This window comes from Myotis yumanensis, unplaced genomic scaffold (genome assembly GCF_028538775.1).
Source record: "Myotis yumanensis isolate MYYU_CA2020_CCGP unplaced genomic scaffold, mMyoYum1.0.hap1 SCAF_22, whole genome shotgun sequence".
In the NCBI taxonomy this organism is placed as follows: Eukaryota; Metazoa; Chordata; class Mammalia; order Chiroptera; family Vespertilionidae; genus Myotis; species Myotis yumanensis.
The window spans coordinates 4379881-4393823 of record NW_027223773.1 but is presented as its reverse complement, the minus strand read 5'-3'; the positions used below and the strand labels follow the sequence as shown (position 1 = coordinate 4393823).

The 13943-nt window shown below is 49.0% G+C and overlaps 1 protein-coding gene and 1 non-coding gene across 2 annotated transcripts; both read left to right on the top strand.

Moving 5' to 3' along the window:
* Positions 1-759: 759 nt before the first annotated feature.
* On the top strand, positions 760-13176 carry TOMM20 (translocase of outer mitochondrial membrane 20). Its single transcript, XM_070401385.1, has 5 exons — positions 760-1019; positions 6000-6046; positions 6568-6649; positions 7591-7733; positions 9041-13176. The coding sequence occupies exons 1-5, from the start codon at positions 899-901 to the stop codon at positions 9083-9085; spliced, it is 438 nt and encodes a 145-aa protein (XP_070257486.1). The 5' UTR covers positions 760-898; the 3' UTR covers positions 9086-13176.
* Positions 1621-1753, top strand: LOC138999394 (small nucleolar RNA SNORA14). Its single transcript, XR_011469384.1, has one exon. It is a non-coding gene; the product is annotated as a small nucleolar RNA SNORA14 (small nucleolar RNA).
* Positions 13177-13943: the final 767 nt, after the last annotated feature.

The following is a 13943-nucleotide window of genomic DNA, read 5'->3' as shown; positions in this document are numbered from 1 at the left end:
AAAAAAAGTTGAAATAAAGGGCCAGATGGAAGAAAAGAAGGCTTCTGCGGGTTCCAATAGCGACCTGCCTGTCCCTGGAGCCTGGCAGAGGCCAACCACCTCACCACGCCCTGTGCAACGCGCAGTTCTGTTTCGTGTCTTTCTGCCCAAGGTTTTGTCTTAAATGTTACCCCACATATAGGACGTTTTCTGTGGCCATAAAACAACTCACTTTTCCTATATTTTTTCCTTCCGTATCTTTTACCAGTTACGTTGCTCCAGCCATTGCTCCATTTGTTTTTCTCCCACGCACGATACCATATTGCAGCATGGCTCTGACATGGGATCTAGATCGCGGTGCTCGTTGCCTAAGGGGCTGTGGCTGAACTTGAAACAAGTCACAGGCTGCCGACATCACGAGGATAAAGGGAAGACTTTGCCGACGGCAACCTCCCATCTCCGTCGGGCACAGCCAGGCTGTCAGCCACCGTCGTGTGTACGGGCACGGAGGCCACGCGCGCCCTCGGGGCGTCAGGCTCGGCAGCTTTCCCGGAAGTGGGTGGTCCTCGTACACCGTGGACACTAAAGCGCACGCCGCTCCCGGTGCCCGGGAGACGCCGCCTAAGCCCCCTGCGCAGGCGCAGGAGCGGCACGGGCGCCTCCGCTCAGGCACTGCCGCGGACAGCCCTGGGGTTTCTGTTCAGGCACCGCCGCGGGCAGCCTAGGGGTTTCTTCTCAGGCACCGCCGCGGGCAGCCCGTGGACCTCTGGTGACGGCGCCGGAAATGGCGCGCTCGGCCTTTCCCGTCCCCTCGCGGCGGGCGTCAGTTTGAGCGGCGCCGTCCGCTCGGAGGGTTCGTGGCAAACGGCTTCATCCCGGGCCCCCCCGGCCGCCGACCTCTCCCCGCGGTCGAGGAAAGATGGTGGGCCGGAACAGCGCCATCGCCGCCGGCGTGTGCGGGGCCCTCTTTATCGGCTACTGCATTTACTTTGACCGCAAGAGACGGAGTGACCCCAACTTCAAGAACCGGCTGCGAGAACGTGAGTGGGCCCCCCGCGTGGTCCTGCCGCCTCCCTTCTCTTTCCCCGCTTCCTCCCCCGCCTCGCCACCCTCCCGGGACCCCTCCCCGCCCGCGGGCCGGGGCGGCGGGTTGCCGCGTGGTGGGAGCGCCTGGGACCCAAGCCGCGGCCCGGAAGGGGGCCCACGCGCCCCCAGGCTGCTCCTGGCCCTGCGACCGGCCTGACCCCTCCGTTTTGGAGGAACGGGAGCGATTTTCCCATTTTTTCCCCCCCATTTTTGTCGTATGCATGCACTCTTGTTTGTGTTATAGTTTAGGGGGTGCGTGTTGCTTGCGTTTCTCTTTTCAAAATACGCGTGTACGGATCTCAGAGAGGAAGGGAGAGGGGTAAAGAGAAAGAAACATCAGTGATGAGAGAGAACCGTGCATCGGCTGTCTTCTGCACGCCCCGCGCTGGCGATCGGGCCCGCCACCCAGGCCTGTGCCCCGACCGGGAATCCAACCGCGACCTCCTTGTTCTTCATAGGACGATGCTCATCACCCGAGCGGGTTTGCATATTTTTCACATTTTACGAATTTCTGCAGCAGGAGCCTAGGTCCGCGCACCCAGCGCGGTGGGGTCGTTGCATTCTTAAACCCTCTTGGTGGCTGCGCTCTCGGTGCCTCCAGGATATGAGTGGATGCGACAGGAACCGCAGGGAGTCCAAAGGGCTGCGCCTCCCGGTGGCTCAGCCTTATTTCAGACCTGCGACATCTTGGAGGAGGAGGAGGAGGAGGGGAGGGAAATGGTGCCGCCCAGGCCGCTGCGGTCTTTGCATTTCGGAGGCGCGCTCCTCTGCAACAATAGACGAGCAGCAGATTGGTTGGGAATAAGGGATATTTTTGAAACTTATCGAGGTTGCTCGGGCCGTTTGCTGAAGTGAGAATGGATGTTGACGTGATTGCAGCCCGGAAAGTACAAAGCAGCGATTGTCCTGTTTCGGGCAGTTCCTCTAAGCCTCTGCTAAGGCATCTCACGTGCTCGGTGGCCACGTGGGGCCGGTGCCCGCGGCATGGGGGGCGGGAGCGCGGGGGTGGGGTGGGGGGGGCTGCGCTGATGTCACCCCCCTAAACCAGGGCATCGGATTCCCACTCCTGCATTTTTAAAGGAGGGCAGAGATTCGGAGGTTATTTGTTTAATTTAAGGTTAGGTCGCCTAATGGAAAGAATGGTGGACGAAAAGCCGCCACATGGTGAACCTGACCAGCTCAAGGGAGGCCCCGCGTGGTGGCCTTACAAAATCAGACCTAAACCAACCACAAAGGATGGTCGGAAATGAAAGCTTTTTAACTAAAAGCCGTTCACGATCCTAGGGATAGAGCGTTGGCCTGCGGACTGAAGGGTCCAAGGTTCCATTCCGGTCAAGGGCACATGCCCGGGTTGCAGGCTCAGTCCCCAGTAGGGGGGTGCAGGAGGCAGCCAATCCATGGTTCTCTCTCATCGTCGATGTTTCTATCTCTCTCTCCCTTCCTCTCTGAAATCAATAAAAACATATATTTTTTTAAAAGCCATTCATGGCGATATTCCCCCACCCCCACCCCCCAAAGGTCAGTCTCCACCTTAGCCTGCCATCTCTTTGCATCCAGGATAACATACCTGACAAACAGGCCTTTGCAAGAACAAAGTCATCTCCCCATTTTCTCGCCCCTCAAAGCACAGGCACTGCTCTGCGGAGACCACAAATCCCCTTGTTTATTTCGTTAATTGTTGACTGTTAACTAACCTCTATTCACCTGAATAAAAGAAGTACGGGTGTCAGTCATTTTATCTTTTATCCAATCCCAGAGGTTTCCCTCTTTGCTTTCTCCCGCCTCCCTCGTCTATCACGGGTGGATTTCATGTAACCCACTTACGTCTTCTCTTTTGATTGAAATGTAGAAAATCAGATGCAAAGCTGCCATTTTCTGGAGCATTTTCTCAATCCCTTGAGATTGTGCTTCCTGGCAGTTGTCAGGCTCACGTAGACTCACAACAATTCTCTACACTTTGAATGTTTCTTAGGTTGACAGAATGTTACTTTGGATTCAATACAGTTTCCTGGCCAGGTTAGTCACGGGTTAGCGGAGTAATCTTGAGATTTCTGAATCTTCATTTTCTTAGTTTGTAGAGTCAGGTAAAGCCACCTGCCTCTGGTTGGTTTTCAGAAGATGGAGATGTTTGAAGTGTCCCCCCCATTCCTGACACAGGGAAGCGCATTAGTGCTGGCCCTGAGCGTAGCTGTTGGCACTGAGATCTCTGTCCTGCAGCCTCAGGAGTCCCTGCAGAGCACAGCTCCGGGAAGCATGGGTTCGCCCTTTCTTCCTTCGGGAACCGCAATCCTGTTGTCAAAAACCTTGAGAAAACTCGTTTTTGGTGGAGGACATTGTAACAACTATCATTTTAATAAATCTGTATTGTTGGAAGTATTACATATGTCCCTTTTTGTCCTCTCTATCATTTTAGATGAAAAAATCTTGTGTTTTTTTTTTGTTTTTTTTTTTCAAAATTCCTTTTCCATTTAAGTGGCCAGGCTTGGATCATTAGCTTGGGCAACCGACTTAAGATTTTAGTTTCACCTTTGTAAAATGATATAATAAAGGTAGAGTTTAGTGCGGTCTCTGGCACATAGTAATTGATGAATGCTGAAGATTGTTTATGAATATAATTTACTTTATATTTTCTTTAGCAATGAAAACTTTACTTCACGCCCTGGGCTGTTCGGCTCAGTTGGTTGAGCGTCCAGGTTGCTGGTTGATTCCAGGTTAGGGCCCATGCCGGGGCTGCAGGCTTGACCCCTAGGGGGGGGCGTGCGGGAGGCAGCCCATGGATGCTTCTCTCTCATCAATGTTTCTGTCTCTCCATCTCCCTGCCTCTCTGTCTAAAATCAATAAAAACATTAAGAAAGTGTGGGTGTTTTTTTTAAAGGTTTAATTATCAGTAGTTTTGTGCTCTGATTAAAAGTACTTAATTGTGCCCTGGCCAGGTGGCTCGGTTGGAGCATCTTTTCAAGTAGACAAGTTTGTTTTAACTTGTTACGTTCACACAGTAGCCCTTGGGACTGACTTCTAGCAAATACTGAGTCAGAGTCTGATTTTGCTGATCTGTTTGCCAGTCTGTTACCATGTGTCATGTCCCTTTATCATAGTTACTATATGGAACTCTATCTGGAAATAAGTTAATGTAACAAATTGTTTTATGAAACTAAATCCAGAGGTTTAATCCTTTTCTTTAAAAAGATTGTTGTTAGAGAAAGGAAAGGGGAGCGAGGAATACATTGATTTGTTGCTCCACCCGTGCCTGTGCTCACCGGTTGATTCTCGTCTGTGCCCTGACTGGATATTGAACCCCCAGCCTTGGCGAATTGGGGTGACTCCTAACCAGCTGAGCTGCCCCGCCAGGGCCAGAACTTTTATCTTCTTGCTAAAATTCAAAATAACTAAGCACTCTTTAAAGTTGCTAACTGTATTCAACATTCAGCAACAACACACTCTCCACCCCATAAGAACAACTATAAAACTGGATAGTAATGGACCTAAGTTTCAGCTTCTACTGGGTTTTGTTACCATTTTTGTCATTTTACACAAATTCTGGCTTAGCAAATTGTATTTCTCTGTTTACTCCACACACTCGCCATGTTCATTTCTGAGGTGCCTTCTGTTTTGATGGGAACGACTTCACTTCAGCGTTTAGAGCAGCGGTTCTCAACCTGTGGGTCGAGACCCCTCCGGCGGTCGAACGACCCTTTCACAGGGGTCGCCTAAGACCATCCTGCAGATCAGATATTTACATGACGATTCATCACAGTAGCAGCATGACAGTGATGAAGTAGCAACGAAAAGAATTGTATGGTTGGGTCACAGCACAAGGAACTGTATTTAAAGGGCCTGAAGGTAGAACCACTGGTTTAGAGGCAGGAGAGGGATGGAGCCACGTGCTCTGGACTCGGCTGCCTTCTGTGAGCCCCCATCCACCACTTCCTAGTGGTGACCTTGGTCACTTTTCTCTGTAAAATGGGGCTGACAATCGACATGTCTTAGTGCTACTGTGAGGATTAAATAAGCTAAGAAATGCTGTTTAGGCAGCGTCACGGCACGCGGCGCCGAAAACTTAGAGTGCTCACCTTCGCCCCCAAGCCTCCGTGTCTTCGTGTCAGTTGTATCCTAAGTCTTCCACGTCTCCTCTAGTCTTGCCGTGATATTTAGGAATTCCTCATTTTCTGCCTAAAGAGGGCCAAGCAAAACCCTAAGCACAGTGAGGGTGGAATATGTCGTGTGTTCTTTTCCCCACACTTGGTTGCCCAGTGATGAATACCCAGGAAAGGTAGTTCGTTAGAAAAATAGGGCATTCTTCAGATTATTGTGCAAGGTCAGCTTTGACCTATATGTTCCTGTTGAAACGGCCAGAACTGTGCAAGCCTTAGCGTGGTAGCCTTGGTTGTACAGGGCTAGGGCTGGCAAGGGATACTGTGTGGTTAAGCTGGTTAGGCGATTTAAATGCGATGAGTGTCCCGTTGTTTGGTCTTAAGGATTGACTCAGTGACGATTAAGGCTTATTTTTTAAATTTTAAATTTTCAAATGCTGGTTCTTCCCCTCCGCCCCCCCACACACACTTGAGACTGCCAGTCAGTGTTTACCATCCAGGAAACAGAATCTGTGGCTCTTCAGTAACGAAAGCCCCTGGCAGTGGTGGCCTCGCTCCTGCTCCTGTTCCATGTCCTTTGTGGGTGGGAGGGAGGGCTGGCTCTGAGACCGCAGGTGGGCCGGCTCCATCGGCAGGGGCTGGTCCTGGTGCCCAGGGGGCAGGAAGCTCCTGCCCAGAAGCGTCACGCTGTCCACGGCGCCTGGACCAGAACAGTTCCCAGGACCCTGGCAGTCACAGGAGCCCCAGAAGCTGTAATGTTTTGGGAACAGGATGAGTGACTGCCACCGCATTTACGCTTCTTTGGGTTCTCATTTCATTAATGAAATGTTTCCTTTCTTGTAGGAAGGAAGAAACAAAAGCTTGCCAAGGAGAGAGCTGGACTGTCCAAGGTAAGACGTCGTCTGGTTCTTGCTTAGATTACACGGGGGTGGGCAAAAGTAGGTTTACAGTTGTGAGCACACAAAACATTCTATTCTCATTGTTTAGTAAGTAATTATTGTATTTTCCATACGAACAACTGTAAATTGCCCACCCCTATATTCTATACTTTATAGAAATAATTATTTAAAACTCTACTTCAGGTATATTGATAACAATTACATAAAAATCTATAACGGTGATAAAAAATTATAATGTGCATATTTTATGATAGTGATATTTGTATTCCTTTTTTACTTCAGGTTTGACTCAGCTTTCTAAGAATTGTTCAAAAACCAATTTGGTCAATAAGTTGTTTTTTGTGTGTTTTTTTTACATTCGTGTCAATGTAGATACTACACTAATCTTTGCGAGTGCTATTGAGTAAATTTCCATTTTTGGTTTTATTTTTGGTGGCATGACTTTCTGTGTATAGGTCATGTCCCGGGTTGTAATTTTGTTATCAGTTAGTAAATATTCTCCTTCCAAACAGTTACCTGACCTGAAAGATGCAGAGGCTGTTCAGAAATTCTTCCTTGAAGAAATCCAGCTGGGGGAAGAGTTACTCGCTCAAGGTAAGAGTCGCAAAACACAAGGTCAACCAAGTAAATGTGAAGATCTCCATGGCTTTACTGAGCGATTTGTGAATGGGGCAGCATCCCATCTGGCACCTACAAGGAAGGCACTCCCTCCACGGGGTTGATCAAAATGGAAGATTTTTGTGGGAAGCAGGGAGCTATTGGTGAAAGAAAAGAAGGGATTCTATTGGGGACATCTTTTCTTTTGTGGGGAGAGGGTATCATGTAGATTGCCTTTTCTTTCTATGAGGGATGGAGAAGGGCCTATAACTTGACCAGAAAATTCCAGGCTGGTTCATTAAGATTATATTTCTCGGAGACATTGGGACTGCAATTAGATCAGGTGTTAAATCGTTTCCGGGGCCTCTCAGGTGAACAGGAGGTATGCGTGTCAGTAAGCTTGTTGGTTGTTCTCCCCTACAAACCCTACTGTGCTGCCCGTTTATGAGATTCCAGTGCCTTTCTGTGTTTAGAGACACCAATACTACTGTTGCCTACAGTGTCAGTATCAGTACAGGAGCCTGCTGTGCAGGCTGTGGAACAGGAGGTGTTGCAGGGGCTGTACCATCTAGGTGTGTGAGTGCAATCCGATGTTCGCACGGAGATGGACTTGGGTAACCATGAGTTTCTCAGAACTCGTCCCCATCATCAGGCCGTGCGTGGCTATATTTCAAGACAAGCTTTTAGACATTTAATAACGTGAGGATTGTGTTATTGGCTCTAGAAATGAATGTTTCTTGTGCATTATCATTGCCCATAATATATTTTGAGTGAGTTTTAAGTTTACTTGATATGAAGATAAGTAATCTTTACAAGCGAGGCCGCCTTTGCCAGGCCAGTGTGGCTCAGTGGTTGGTGCGGCGAGGACTTCAGCGTTGGATTCCGGAGGAAGGCAGAGGCTTTTCGGGTTATGCGTTACTTTTCTGTCCCTCTTCCAGGGGAGTATGAGAAGGGAGTGGACCACCTGACCAACGCGATCGCGGTGTGCGGCCAGCCCCAGCAGTTACTGCAGGTGTTACAGCAAACTCTCCCGCCACCAGTGTTCCAGATGCTTCTGACCAAGCTGCCAACAATCAGTCAGGTAAGGCCTTGAAATGTTGTGAAAGAAAGTAGAATTTGAGAATTAAATGTGTAGGGACGTGAGCATTTAAAAAGGAGCCTAGGGAAGTGTTGCAATCATGAAACTCGTCCATATAATGAAAATAGTACTTCAGATAACAGGGCTTGAAATCCCCCTCCCTAATGGAAACGCGTCCAGACGACTGGCTGGGCCTACGATCTAGTGATGGTGCCCTGGATGCGGGTCAGCAAGTGTGTCTCTTAGAGTTCAGTCTCAGGCCTCGTATTCAAATCCCAGAATTCAGGCCACTCTCAGCTACTTTGTAAAACTAGTTCTCTGCCTCCTCTTCTGTGAGACCCTGCCTTCGGGAACAGGGTATCTGTGGCTGGCAGGGAACAGGAGCCAAGATGGCAGAGCCTGGAAGTAGGTCATGGAGACCCTGCACCCCTCTGGCCTCACTCCTGCTTCGCTCCTGCCAGGTGGACTTTGGGGTTGGAGTTATTCGACTCTCGAATAGGGCAAAATGTCATGTGTGTTCACGGTGACCCATAGCTCCAGTAATGAAACTGCATTCTGATCACTTTAGCCCTTCCCAGGGGGCCCAGGTGCATCTGCTCTTTGGAATGGCATGGCCATTACATGTGTTAATGTCCACATTTGGTGTGATTAAAAGTTAGTAAAATGTAATCTTCAAACTGATCTTGACTCCACTAGATTGGAAAGGGACTAAGGAAAGACAGGTTCCCAAAGAGGTAAGAGCGAGGGGGAGAAACCCAGGACTTGGTCTCAGTGACTTATGTTTAGACGGATATTGGTTCCCAGGCTGTATCAGAATCACCTACTTTACGTCATTGGTGCTTGGAAAGCAGCACAGTGTAGGGCTTTGGGGAAACTGACCCGAGGGTGATGCCTTGAAAATGGGTGAGTTCAGGATGAAACCTGAATTCCTCTTGGTAAAGATGACTTTTTACTCAGTTATTTGTCTCATGTCGTCTGGAAATGCTTTCAAAATGCTAATTTGAGAGCACTGTGTTTCTTCATGCAGTGATTTTGAACATTTCCCGGCCCAAAAGGGAAAGATTTAGAGCATGGGATGGTCGGTATTCTTAGCACTAATCAGTATTTTTAGTGTACGTAGGAGTAAGAAGAGATCTTGAATACATTTTGGTTTCAGTTATGTAATTGGCCGACATGTAGCACAATGCGATGGAGCGCCTTCTTTATTCACTTGAATTTTGTCATGAGACTGTCAGTTGTCATAATTATTAGATGATCTAATTAAATGCTTATATGTTGTAAGAGTTAAAATTTTGTTTTTCTTTTTTCAGAGAATTGTAAGTGCTCAGAGCTTGGCTGAGGATGATGTGGAATGAGAAACAAATGTCAACATGATCTCAATTAAAAATATTTTTAAAATCTTGACTTGGAGGATGAGCAGCTCTGGGGGAATAAGGGCAAATATGGTTGCTATGGACTGTCCTACACTGAACTCTACCAGAGTGGATTTTTACTTTGTGTAGACCCATCTGTCTTTTATTTATTTTTCCCAGTGAAGAGTGTATTTTGATAGAGAGCTTTTCATTTTATAAATACACTATGAGTTACCGAAATATCATGGATTTTGTTTATTCCGAAAACATGTAATTAAAATGGACACATAACATCATATTAATGTACATCCAAAATATCTAGTGCTCAGTTTTGAAGGGCAAAAAAAGCAGGGGAAGGCTGAAGAATGCACGTTTTATAAGCTAGAACATTTGGCTGGAAAAGGGATTGTGTCTATCAAAGCTGGGTATTAAAGTCTTTGAGATGATTTCTTTGCATTTAATCTCTTAACTATGTGAGATGCGCTGCTGTGCTGTATCAGCTTCCCCCACCGTGTGTATCAGTCTTGAAGTGTGTGGTTTAAGGCAGTGGCTAATGTGCTCTGGATGTTTCCCTGCAGGTCCTGCAGGTACACATGGTTGCAGGTAGCATTGGGCACTAGATCTCTGTGCATCTGACCTGCTGCTGGGCCTTCCGCTCTCCTCATGATGAAGTGAGGGGACTGCTATGCCCATTCAGAGAAGTGTCCCTCTCAGCTTCTAATTCATTTCGTTGTTCAGCATCATGAGATTCAGCCTTCTCCTGAGGAGCAGTCAAGCCTTGCACTTTTTTATTTGAATTTTGCATGCTTGCCTGACTTCGTATTTCTGAAGATTTTTTTTTAAAGGTATAATGTGTTGATTTTCACTGAAATCGTGTGCTTTTGTCACTACTCTTGTAAATTAATCTGAAACTTAACCTTTAAGGTACTGAGATGATATGCTTGTAAAAATGTTTCTTTGCTTTTATCTTAATGTACCTCCTTGATCCTTTAATCTGATTCATTTATCTTATGATGAGAATAAGGTGGAGCCTGTGGCTGGAGACTTGCAAAGCCTGGAGGTAATGGACCTCTTGTTTTTGAAACAGTGACATTGTCTGCGGTCACAGATCCAGTGTCAGGCCTGAGCCAGGGCCTGGCGTGTGGAACTGAGTGTGTATCTCACGTTGCCGGCTGCCTTCCTTCTGCCTGGACCTCTGTGGGGAGATCCCAGACCTGTTCTATGTGCACTAGGCTTTTTATCTTGTTTTACTTACAAACCTTTCTTTACCGTGAACTTGGGTTTTGTGGTAGTGGAAAGACTCTGAATATGGTTCTAATTTCTGTCTGGAGAGCTGCACGGCCTTGGGCAAGTCACGTTTGCATCTCTGAACTTCCATGTTCTCATCTATGAATTTAGAACTAGGTGACTCACCTCTAATGACTTCCAGGTACCTTCCAGGTCTGTGATCCTGAACCTGTAAACAGTGGTGTGTTGTTGTTTTTTAATTACACCCAGCATGCTTTTGGGGGGAGGGGTGGCCAGTACAAACATGCTGGTGAGTCAGTTTTACTAATAGGACCCCTGATCCAAAGCAGGGAGTGGTGGTTGGTCAGTAATTGGAAACAGTCTTTCCTCCTGCTCCCGCCCAGATGAGCGTGTTCAGAACAGGGGCCGCCCGAGGGAAGAGAGGACTGAGCACAGGGTCAGAGGGAGCACAGGTGGGGAAAGAGCAGGGACCGACCCACAAAAACAGGACTGGCTGGAGGGCTAAGGGTAGCTTAGACATGGAAGGGTATGAGGGTAAATGTGTGTGTGTGTGTGTGTATTTACATACATACACACTAGAGGCCCGGTGCATGAATTCGTGCACAGGTGGGGTTCCTCAGCCTGACCAGTGACCGCAGGAGGTTGGCTATGGGAGTGCACTGACCACCAGGGGGCAGCTTCTGTGTTGAGTGTCTGCCCCCTGGTGGTCAGTGTGCATCATAGTGACCGGTCATAAGGGCCGCTTAAGCTTTTATGCATATAGAATATATATACACACACACACATATATTTCCCTGGACACATCATTGCCAAAGTTTCCTGGAACCTGGCAGCCACGTTGACGCTGGCCGAGTGGTGCTCAGGCCAGGCTTGGAACAGGGATGGCCGCTGTGTGTCCTGTGTGCACGCGTGGGCGCTGGGGGGGAACCGTTGGCAATGGAAATGAGTGCCCGTGGGCCTGCTGCTTTGGGCAGAGATCTATTGTTGGTTCCACGGTTTGTACTTAAAGGGAAAGAGCATTTAAAACAGGCCTCCCTGGTGGGTGGTGGCAGTGCTGCTGTAGTGACATAACTAGGACTCCGTTCACACTTAGCCCTGAGTGCGCCTGGTGCAGTGCACACAGCAGGCAGTCTGCCTACCCTGGCCCCGTGAGGCAACTGTGGACCAGAGTGTGAATGAAATGTTACTGCGAAGAGATTCTGGGATCATTGGTGTACCCTGCAGACATCATGACATTTCCTTTTTTGTAACATAAATGCAGTGTTCTGATTGCTTGTGGCTCACCTGTGTATGTGATGATTAAAGGGCTTGGAGAAAACGTTGGCTCGGTGCTTATTTGCAGAAGTGGATTCTGAATTGGTGACAAAGTCGTGGGACCCGAGTGTTTGTGGGTTCCAGCATCTGAGGGTGTTGGCAGCTGGGCAGGTGATCTTGGTAGTGATGGCTTCCCACCCTCAGCGTGAGCCAGAGCCCCCTGGAGGCTTGTTGAGCAGCTGGCTGGGCACCAGGCTCATCCGCGCCACTAACACGGTCCCAGGCCTTGGAGATGCTGCTGGTGTGGGGCCACTCCGTGGTGACATGGAGCACGTGACAGGTGACCTCTATCAGAGAATGATGGCTGTGTCCGGGCACAGGCGTGCGCGTTAGCTCTGTAACAGTGGGGTTCAATGGGATGAGAAGGTCAGCTAACAGAAGCCGCTGGTATTCACCCAGACCTGAAGCATAAAGACTGTCGTCCTCAGACTTCATGTCCAGGATCGCCAGTCCACTTCAGTGTACGCCAGGAGCGAGGGTTTCTCCAGAAATGGTCGTCTCCTAGGCAGGACGCCACCTGAGCAGAAATTCCACTCCGGAGCATTGTAGCTGTGAGTTTTCAAATCTAACTCCACTTTTGTGTTTTGGGGTGAATCAAATGTTTTCCCCCCCTTTTTAGGTACAAGGTTTCTAGATCACTATAATATATACAATATTTTTTTCTTCACCTTTTAGAGGCTGCAATGTGTTTTAGAAACAGCCCAGGAGGCCTCGTGGGGGCACTGAATCCTGTTCTATGTCCACTGATACTAAGAGGTGTCACGTGTTTTGATGTAATACTGACAGTGGAGCTGGGGCTCGGGGCTGGAGGGAGGACAGTGGGGAAAAGTCCGTGGTGTGTGGGCTGCATGTGCAGGGAGACCGCGACCCCGTGGAGCTGGGCTGAGCTCGGGGTGGGGGAGCCCTGCCTTTGCACACAGCACTGGACGGACGGAACCCAGCGGCCTTGTCTGCTCCTGGGTCGAGGAGGCGTCTTTGAGGGTCTGCAGCCAGCACCTGCCTCTGTTTCCTCAGCAGCACACAGGCATCCTCCCCAGGGCAGTGGGCACGATCACGTGACCTCGGGAGGGTTCACACGGCACCTGCAGTTGCTCACGTCCTTCCCTGGGGGGAGGGCAGCTCTGGTCCTGGCAGAGGCTGGCTCTCCTGTCACCAGCTGTTTCGGGTCCCTCCCGTAGGGCACGCAGTGGTTTCAGAAGCCTCCATGGCAGTCCTGTAGGCAGGACTCCAGCAGCAGGTACAGAGACCCACCTGGGAAAGAGGCTGGAGCTGGGGGCGGGCAGCTCCCGGGTGTGTAACTGACTCCTCGTGCAGTTACACCCGCCGTGTCGCATGGCAGATGGAAGGCTCAGGCTCCCCCACCCCGGCTCTACTGAGGTACGATTTACAAATAAAACGTGTATGTATTTACGATGTACAATGTGATGTTTTGATGTACATATACATGAAATGATTACCACCTTCCATCTAATTAACATGTCACCCCACAGTTACCTTTGTGTTTGTGGGGAGAATAAAGATTACTATACAGATTTCAAGTGTACAGTCCTTAACTGCCGTCCCTCTGACCAGCATCTCCTGTCCGTCATTGCCCCACCCCAGCCCTGCTCATCGGCTAACACCATTCTACTCGGTTTCTCAGATTTGATTTTTTCTGATTCAGTGTGTGAGGTGCAGTATTTGCCTTTCTGGGTCTGGCTTATTCACTTAGCATGTCCCACAGGTTCGTTCATGTCAGATGTGGCCGAGTTTCCTTTTTTAAGGATGAATATTCCATCGACTGTGTATCGTTTTATGTGTGACTCACCCACGAATAGTCACAGGCTGGCCCCACAGCTTGGCTCCCGTAAATGCTGCAGTGAACACAGAGCAGACACCCGAGGTAGTGATTTCGTTTCCTGTAGACAGACACCCCGAGTGGAATCGCTCGCTCACAGTAGTTCTGTTTTTAATTTTTTGAGGAACCTCCATACTGTTTTCCATACTGGCTGACAAATTTACGTCCCCACTGAAAGTCCATGAGGGTTGCGTGGCCGGTGTGGCTCAGTGGTTAAGCATTGACCTATGAACCAGGAAGTCATGGTTCAATTCTCTGTCAGGGCACATGCCCAGGCTGTGGGCTCATTCCCCTGTGTGGGGCGTGCAGGAGGCAGCTGATCGATGATTGTCTCTCATCATTGATCTCTCTCTCCCTCAAATCAATTTTAAAAGTGCATGAGGGTTCCCTTCACATCATCACCAACTTACCTTTTGACTTTGTTTGCTGTTAATTCTCACCCCTCAGCCAGCCAGGTGCCTG

What these genes read in the sequence shown, in the direction of transcription:
- TOMM20 (XM_070401385.1), top strand. Translation starts at nt 899, where the DNA reads ATGGTGGGCCGGAACAGCGCCATCGCCGCCGGCGTGTGCGGGGCCCTC. An exon ending in CAAGAACCGGCTGCGAGAAC is followed by an intron (nt 1,020 to 5,999) that starts GTGAGTGGGCCC and finishes CCTTTCTTGTAG; the next exon opens with GAAGGAAGAAACAAAAGCTT. An exon ending in GGAAGAGTTACTCGCTCAAG is followed by an intron (nt 6,650 to 7,590) that starts GTAAGAGTCGCA and finishes TCCCTCTTCCAG; the next exon opens with GGGAGTATGAGAAGGGAGTG.